Genomic DNA, 9,451 nt, shown 5'->3' with positions numbered 1-9,451 from the left:
TAAATACATCTTCCTCTGCCTGAATAAAGCAACTGTAAGACTTTTTCTTAAACTCAAACTCTGGGACAGTCTGGATGGTATTTTTTCCCTCTTTTCTGTGATGAAAGAATTTTCTTTTACATTCAAGAATTTTACTTCAGATTACATATTTTTGTGAAAACAACTGGAACAGTGAAGAAAAACACATACTGACATAAATAAAAGAAGAATAAATTAATATCAGTTTGCACGAAATGGCAGAAGTGGGTGAAAAGGGGTGTGTGTGGAACTTTGGGATTGATCGTTTCAAAATCTTGAAGGGATGAAACTGATATAGAAAATGTGCACTGGGGGGAAATAAAAAGAAAATGATGGAGAATCAATCATGCCAGCAAATCACCAGCAGTGTGCACACTTTAATCCATTAATGGGAGTTATATCTGTGATCATAAAAGCAGGTTAGAGTCAGCCTGAAAGCTTATAGGTGGGTGGGAGAGAGAGAGAGAGAGAGAGAGAGAGAAAGAGACAGAGAGACACAGAGAGAAAATAAATACTGCTGAACTGCTAAGAAGCATTAGGACCAATAATGAGAGATCTCAGAAGACCTGCCGCTCAGAGTATTCTGCTTTCTTTAGAAGAGTCGTGCCTTGATTCTGGATGATCTATACAGTTCGTTGTTGTTTTTTAATCACCCCCTTTGTAGTTTAATGGGCATTCCCATTGCTTTTTGTGCCTCTCTCTAAAAAGCATTGACGTGGAAAGAAGCAGCAGCAGGGGGTGGAGGGACTGCAGCTCTTCTAAAAATACGGAGGGCATGCAGGAGTGCGAGCAGGCTGGGGAGGAGGAGGAGGGTGTGAGAGCGCCTCACACCATGTTTTCTGGATGCCAGCTGGGTGCAGTTTTGGAAATGTTCCTCCGGTGAATGGAGGCACCATGAACATTTGGGAAGTGATCCTGGCTTTCTTGATTGTGGTGCTCATCCTTGTATCGTTGCTGTCCAATGTGTTGGTGCTGATCTGCTTTCTGTATAGTGCAGATATCCGCAAGCAAGTCCCGGGATTGTTTATCCTCAACCTGACCTTCTGCAACTTGTTGATGACTGCTTTGAACATGCCTCTCACTCTGGCTGGGATCATTTACAAGAAACCACCTGGAGGAGACCAGCTTTGCCACATAGTGGGGTTTTTAGAGACATTCTTGACTACCAACTCCATGCTGAGCATGGCAGCTCTCAGCATTGACCGGTGGATAGCAGTGGTATTTCCTCTAAACTACCATTCCAAGATGCGCTACAAAGATGCTGCCTTCATCCTGAGCTACACGTGGTTACACTCAGTTTCTTTTCCAATTGTGGCAACTTCTCTTTCTTGGGTAGGATTCCACCACCTTTATGCCTCTTGCACCCTGTACAACAAGAGACTGGAGGACAGGACCCAGTTTATGATTTTCACAGGAATCTTTCATTCCTTTAGCTTTCTCCTCTCTCTCATAGTCTTATGTTTCACATATCTGAAAGTGCTGAAGGTGGCACGCTTTCACTGTAAAAGGATTGACGTGATTACTATGCAGACCCTTGTGCTCCTTGTGGACATCCATCCCAGGTAAGGAGATGCCTTCATCTTTTACTAATAAGATCACACACTACTAAGGATTCCTATCAACTATCTCTATCTAAAATGTAGCTCTTCCTTACTTTTCTTCTGCATGTTTCTATTCCCAAAAATCTACACAATGTATTGCTAATAATATTTTGAAAATGTGTTAGGGGTATGTGGCAGACAAAGAAAAGTCATCTAGGAATGTGTTTTGAAGGCTGTACTGGAATCAAAAAGTTTACACATGGATGCATTTCCTATAGGGTAGTGCATTTCAATGATTTTGCTAGTGAGTGAATAAATTCATATCTGTTCATTAATGTTGATCAGTGTTACGCTGTATGAATAAAATCAAACTGAAATTTCCGATATCCCCTTAAGATATATCAGTGGGAAAATAGCATACTAAATGCCATTCTGGGTTTTTGTACATTTTGGAATGTCACTGTAAAGTCAGTAACTTTCCTTGAAGGAAGGATGCCCAGAGAAATATTTATTCCAAAAATAAACACAAGCAATGAACTAGTACAAATACATCAAAAATAGCATGAAGATACAAATTCATACTGACAAGGATAGAAAGTTGAGTTAAGTATACTCAAGAGTCCTTAAATCAACCCACATTTTCTATGCATAGTAAGATGAACCCCAAGCTAGAGGTGAAAGAAGGAATCACTATGATAAGAAAGCATAAACAGTGGGAAGATGGAAGATAAAAGCAGGAATGAGGAAATATAATTAGAAGATCTGTAATACAGAGACTTACAAAGGAGAAGTGAGAGGTTTCAATGGGAAAACTGATCTAACTATCTTAGCTAGACTAGGTTTTGCTCAAGGGAGATGAAGAAACATTTCAAGGAGCAAAGTCACAGAGCAATCTTCTTGATTTACTGAGAATTCAAAGTATTTGTGTATTATGTGTATATGTGTGTGTGTGTGTGTGAGGGATCATCAAAAACGAGAAACATTATGATGGATAATATAAAAATTGACTGTAAAGATGTCACTGTAAGAAATAAATAAAGGTGAATATAATGCCCCAATTTGCACTTATCGCACATGAATAAATGAGGTAGAAGTAATGTACTCTGGTAGCTTGTCATCTCCAACAAGAAAAAAAAATAAGTTAGGATTATTGGAACTATATTGATATTAATAATATGTAACACAAAGAAAATATAGATAATTATGCAAAGAAAAAGAATGATGAGTAATACGCATTTTTACATTGGGTCTCTACTTTTAGGGTAATAGTAAGCAGTTTTTTAAATTCTGAGACCACGCTGTGGGTGTTTTCACAAAATGGCTCCTTGGGTATTTTTCTACTCACAAAATGGTTGTCATTGGGGGCATTTATATATTTCAGTCTTATTTTTAATAGTACTAACTTTTGACTCGAAACTTTATATGATTATATTATGTTTGTTATACAGGTGTTATCTTATTGTATTGTTATACACTACCCTGATGAAATGGGCAGCCATGTAGATCTAATAAATAAAATAATAAATAAATAACAAATCAGAAAACACTAATTTACTTGAATATCAATCATCCTAACCCCTCTCCTTATGGTGTTCCTAAAGGCCTTGCCCTTTTGTTGGGCAGCTGGGAATACTTAGAGCATAGAATCACAGTTGCTATTCTTTCTTTTATTCTTTATTTTATCTTGTCTAAGATAAAATTAATGTGATCCATAGGCAAAGAAAACTATGCTGAAGTTCTTTATTATTAGTCCAGAATCCCATTTTTTAAAATTAAAGTTACTAAACAATTTTTTAAAAATGATGTATGGAACTAGAAACTTGGACGGTTGCCAATGTAAGACTCCTTATAGGGAAGTTGTGTGGTTAATTAATTAATTAATTAATTAACCTTGTCTCCCCCCAAAAAACCATCCCATAGGCTAGCATAAGACAGGAAGTAAGGATATAAGATTACTATGGGACTTGATAAGAAATGAGATTCAGACTAATGCTTCTGTTTCATTGCTTGACATCTTAAAACCACTTAAGATCAAGGTATACAAGCTACTAGAAAGTTGTGATTAGATGTCCCAATATACACTTTTATATTTTAAAATAACACAGGACTGTAATTTACAGTTCTATGTTATTTTTGCAGATGGTTGCAGCATTCATGGAAGCAAACACATTCCAATGGCAGCATTCTATAACTCACTATAATTCAGTATCAACTGCGGTGCAATTAAAATTAGAAAAATAGCCTAGATGGAACACATTTAAATTTGTCTCTTTCAATATTGCTTCCAATATAACCTAGATTCCCTGAGACAACTTTAGTCTCATATATCAGAACAAGTTCAAAGTTGAATCATTTTAAGGTAAATTATTTTGAATGTGGTTTCAGAATAAAATAGAATTTCCAGTAAAATGGAATGAAGATTATGTGAATTGGGAATAAGGAAACTATTTTGTAGAAGAATTCTAACCCAATGTGACACACATAATAGACATTTGAAATGCAAGTAATGCTAAAAACTCCATTCAGTTACAAAAGATTGCATAAAAGGAACATGAGATCAAAGTATTATAGGGCAAACTCTTTAATAGATGCAGAGTCCCATCATCAGGGGACTTAATTTGAAAGTGGGGGTATTTCTTTCATTTCCCACATGATAATATGTAAAGCGGAATATTATGAATCCAATACAAAACAACATTTGAAACCAATTACATAAACATCAAAGGTCCCTTTTATTATTATAGTTAGAATGAAAAAATATTGGGTCAGAATATCTGAGAATACCGTATTGGCTTCATTCAGATATAACAGATATGTACATAAATCTTTGATTCATATATATTTTTCCATTTCTTCTTGACATGTTGCTGAAAATTGCATCCAAATGCTAAATATAGGCAATCCTCAACTTACGAACATAACTGTGCCTAAAATTTATGCGAGACATTTGTTAAGTGAATTTTGTCCCAGTTTATGATCTTTCTTGCCACAGTTGTTAAGTGAATCACTACAGATATTAAGTTAATAAGAAGGTTGTTGAGTGAATCTGGCTTTCCCCTGACTTTGCTTGTCTAAAGGTCAAAAAAGAGGATTACATGACCCTGGGGCACTGCAACGGTCATAAGTATGAGTCAGTTGTCAAGCATCTGAATTTTGATCATGTGACCATGGGGATGCTGCAATGGTCATAAGTGAAAATAAAAGGTCATAAGTCACTTTTTTCAGTGCAATGGCCGCCCCCCCCTAGGTAACTTTGAAGCAAAACCAGTGAAAGCAAAGCTGGTTGTAAGTCAATGGATCATAAATAAGTGTACCAAGTTCTGATGTTATATTTCAGTGGGCTTAAACCAGAATTCCCCAAACTTGGCAACTTTAAAACTTGTGGACCTTAACTCCCAGAATTCTTGAGCCAGCATAGTTCGCTGAGGAATTCTGGGAGTTGAAGTCCACAAGTCTTAATGTTGTCAAATTTGGAGACCTCTGGATTAAACTATAATGAAACAGAAATTTTTCAAACTTCTTCTAATATTGCTAGAGGATGAGAAGATAAGAAGAAACCCTTGACTATGAAGATTAGCACCTGATTTAAATCCATAGTAGGGTTTATTTTCACAGACATGGATACATACATGGACCTCAGTATTAAATATCAGCTGGAGTTCTCTTATTCATTATGTGATATAGTTACTTAGGAATAACAACTAAGAATGATATGGTTTTATGTCTTCATTTTCTTTCCAAGAATTTTTCTTTTTTTTTTTTCAGTTGAAATCTGATATTGAAGTTCACTTTATATTCATCTTAATGTACTAAATTAGATTGGAAACCAGTTTTTTTTTTTGCTTTCAAATATTTGTTATTAAGAATGATACACATAAATGACAAAGGTCAATGCAAACTAAAACATACAAACAAGGAAATTTTAAAAAGAAAGAAAAGGGGAGGTGGAAAAAGGAAAATAGAAAAAAATGGAAAGGCAAAGAAAGGGTAGTAATTTTCTCCTTCCTTCCCACCTGGTAAAAGCAATTTTAATAACTTATAAACATCTCTAAATAAAAATTAATATCGCTTCTCCCCGTAGTATATTTCTTTGGTAAGGACAAAAAATCAAAATAATATGTAAATCAATTATTATAGAAAAAGTCCAGTAAAGGTAACCAGACTCAATTATTATCTTCAAAATCTCTCTTGTCCCTATAACTCAATTCTTAGACAAGAAAAACAAAAGTCCAAATACTCCATCAATCAATCCTTGTCAGCAAAAGGGAAATTTTCCCATTAAATTAAATATTTTTCCTATATGCCCTTAAAGAAGATTTGGCTGTAAATTAAGATGAGAGAGAGTTTACTATGCAATATGCAATATGTAATATTTGATTCTATTTGAAAACATGTCTGGGTTGTTTGTGATTAATCAGCTTTTAAATATAAGTGAATCATTCAGAGGAAAAAGAACCACATTCTAGAAATATATATATATATATATATATATATATATATATATATATATATATATATATATATATATATATATATATATATATATATGTCAGTGTCAGTTAATTGATGTCAGAGTTATATATAACTAAGATGACTTCAAAGAACCACAGCTAATTCCAATGGCTATTATCAATTGCATTCCTTTGTATTTCTTTTTTCCTTCATACTTTACAATTCATAAGATAAAGCTTCCTCCTGAGTGTGATGTTTATTACATAAATATGATTATATTTGGGCATTTATAGGAATTATGCTAACTACCCAAATGAACACTTCTGGATTTGCTATATAGCACATTATAAAGTCATTTACAGGCCTTCTAATAGTGACTCAAAGAGCTCAGAACCGCATTTGTACTATTTTAAGTAAAAGGGGAGAATCTTTGATGTTTCCCACTTGAATCTGCCACTAGGTTTAAAAAGAAAAAAGTGGACCTCCAACGTATCTTTTGAGGATGCTTTAAAACTTCTAATTTGTTTTTGTTGTTGTTGTTGAACGGCTTACAGAGAAATTGAAACCCCCTAAAGCAAAAATGGACAACTCCCAGTGTTGTCTTCACATAGAGCTAATTTAAAACAGTTAAATTTTAATTTGCCTCAACAAATGACAGCACTTAGCTGACATTAATTAATTTCAGAACCTAAGCAGGACCAGCTCTGATGACTACTTGAATGAAGGTTGTGAAATATAAAACAAATAACAATTTTGAAAATGGTACCATTGCAATTATTGTTGAGAACAAAACTTAATCTTGATGACATCTTAGCCTTCTAGATAGAATTTTTAAGAAAACCCAATACTGAATAATGTTCACATGAGGTTGTGGTATCAGCTGAAGTTTTAGATCTTTTGATGATACTTCATTGGCACCGGTTATAAGGACAGTAGTTATTATTTATGCATATCATTTGGAAAGCTTAAGCATCTAACTTATATTGATAATTTTAATAATTATACATGAATTAATTACATGAAAAATTACACTTGGGATTCTTTATTCTAATCCTATTCATTTGCCCTGTCGGCTCACCCTTCATTTTCTTTATCTCATTTGCTTTTTGGTGTAACTATACAGTACTGAACATGATTTTAATTATTGTCTACCTCCACATGAACACAATCTTGTAACCTTAGATTCCTCTGATTTAAGGCATTAACTTAAATTAACTTAAATTTGGATTAACTTCCTCCATCACAGCCTTTTTTTGAATTTCACGTTAAGGATGGCAGACTGACGGACGATTTGCTTTATGTGTATATCATTGCATTCCTAAATTGTATGGCTATAAAGATACACCCCAGATTCAAAGCAAAAGCTCAATTTTATGTGGTATTATATGAGTTAATTTTGAAAGGCTGCTCTACCATTAATATTATTTTGTTTTCCAGTGCTAACTAACAAACTACAAGTTGGCCTTAGCAGTGTGTGCCTAGCTTTCCCACACTCCTAGCTGGCTGGGAAATCTTAATCAAAGCTAAAGAGCAAGATTATTTCTACTAGCTGCATGCTGGCATAGATTTCATTTTCCATGGAATGTCTACATTTTTAAGCACATTTAAATTCCCAATGGCAAGAAATGTGATAACAAAGACTATTAGTGGGAAAACTGAGAAAGCAGATAAAACTGATAAAGCAGAAATCGGTTTATAAAAATAGACGTGTCAAAAAGTTTGAATCATTACTTAGATAAACAAGAGAAGATAAACAAAATTATTCTAAATAGGAGAATTGCATATTACCAGAATTCATACATAAAGAGACTTATGTACATATATAGTGTAACTAGTAGAACAAATATATAAATGATGCAGCATGATATCTTGTATTATGAGATATCTAATAATAGATCAAAATGCTTTATTTATATAACAAAATGCATTAATCTTGGAGTTTTATAAACATTCTAAGTAACATATCCTGGGAATAAATTCTACTGAATGTAGAAAACTGCTGTGTAAATCCATTAACTGAGCTATATAACCAGTGAAAGCCTAAGTATTAATACTGTGATATTTAATAAGCTTGAACTAAAATGCCAGCCATCTCATCCTGGTAACCAGTATTTGTTTCTTCAGAGCAAAGTGTTTGAATAATACTGTAACCAAATAAAGGAAGAATTTTTTTAAAAAAACTGAGATAGTTGAGTCTTGGCAAAGCAAAGTTCAGTATTTTATTTAATTCTGCACACTAGAAGACTATGACAAATCTCTTCACTATGGTTGCTAAGGAAATTGCAAAAAGTGTCCTTGAAATCACCTGAAATTTTTTATCACATAATATCTATTAATATCTTTTCTTCACCTTTAATACCATTATCTGTACATAAATACTTTTGTAAGTATAGTATTTTAGAATTTTGTACATTTCTTCCTGGCTTTTATCCCTTCAAAAATATTACTATATTTCTTAAAATCCTTTCCCTTTATCCTTCCCGCTGCTAACTTCCACTTTAACTCATCAAAATCAACAAAGGCCCAAGCTTTCCTTTTTGTAAACAGGTTTGGCTGATATTCGACACAGGTTAGATATGGGATATTTCACAATAGAATAATCTAAGCCTATCTACTCTCAGAGCTGAGTGTGATGTGTGCCATTGTGATTTCTGTCCTTTATCTGCTTTTTTTAAATAACATTTCTAGGCTTCCCCACTCCTAATGGACTCTGGGCCATGAACAGTAAAAAATAATCACTAGAATTAAAATAGAATAGCCATTTTGGGAGCACTCCTAAATACCTAGTTGTCATTGGATTTGTAGTGCTATAATAAGGAGCATGTTTCTAGAGCAATGATGCAAGATCTGTTCTGCCTCCCCATCATTTATTTATTTTTAATGACATTTACTTCACTTGTCCTTCCTTTATTTTTTAGGAACTCAATGTAGCATATATATTCAATGCTCCCACCTTCTGTTCTGCTGGATACAATTTTAAGTGCTAAACACCTTCTTGACTACAGGTCGTCCTCGACCTATGACCACAATTGAGCCCAAATTGCTGTTGCTAAGCAAAACAATTTGCTATGTGAGTTTTGCCCCCATTTTACAACCTTTGTTGCCATAATTGTGAAGCGAATTACTGTAGTCGTTAAGTTAATGACACTTTTGTTAAGTAAATCTGGCTTCCCCATTGACTTTCCTTGTCAGAAAGTCGCAAAAGGGAATCATATGACTCTGGAAAACTATAGCCGTCATAAATACGAGCCAATTGCCAAGCACCCAAATTTTGATCACATGACCATAGGGATGCTGCAACTGTTGTAAGTCACTTTTTTCAGTGCCATTGAAACTTCAAACTGTCAATAAATGAGTGGTTGTAAGTCAAGGACTACCTATATTGAGAGTTTGCCTTTCCTGGTATGAACCTGCCTGGTAACTTAGAGGACCATCTGAAG

At 34.1% G+C, this 9,451-nt stretch overlaps 1 protein-coding gene across 1 annotated transcript in view; it reads left to right on the top strand.

The window, feature by feature from the left end:
- Positions 1 to 799: 799 nt before the first annotated feature.
- The window catches only part of GPR26 (G protein-coupled receptor 26), a 35,394-nt gene continuing 26,742 nt past the window's right edge, over positions 800 to 9,451 (top strand). The window contains exon 1 of the mRNA XM_087964357.1: positions 800 to 1,580. Within this exon, the coding sequence (XP_087820483.1) occupies positions 862 to 1,580 (719 nt within the window). The 5' untranslated portion in view covers positions 800 to 861. The remainder of the gene's footprint in view (positions 1,581 to 9,451) is intronic.

Source organism: Notechis scutatus, chromosome 4 (genome assembly GCF_049901735.1).
Source record: "Notechis scutatus isolate UNSWTSFEM ecotype Mainland chromosome 4, rNotScu1.2, whole genome shotgun sequence".
Classification (NCBI taxonomy): Eukaryota; Metazoa; Chordata; class Lepidosauria; order Squamata; family Elapidae; genus Notechis; species Notechis scutatus.
Note: the sequence above shows the minus strand (reverse complement) of the source record. Positions and strands in the feature narration are given on the sequence as shown.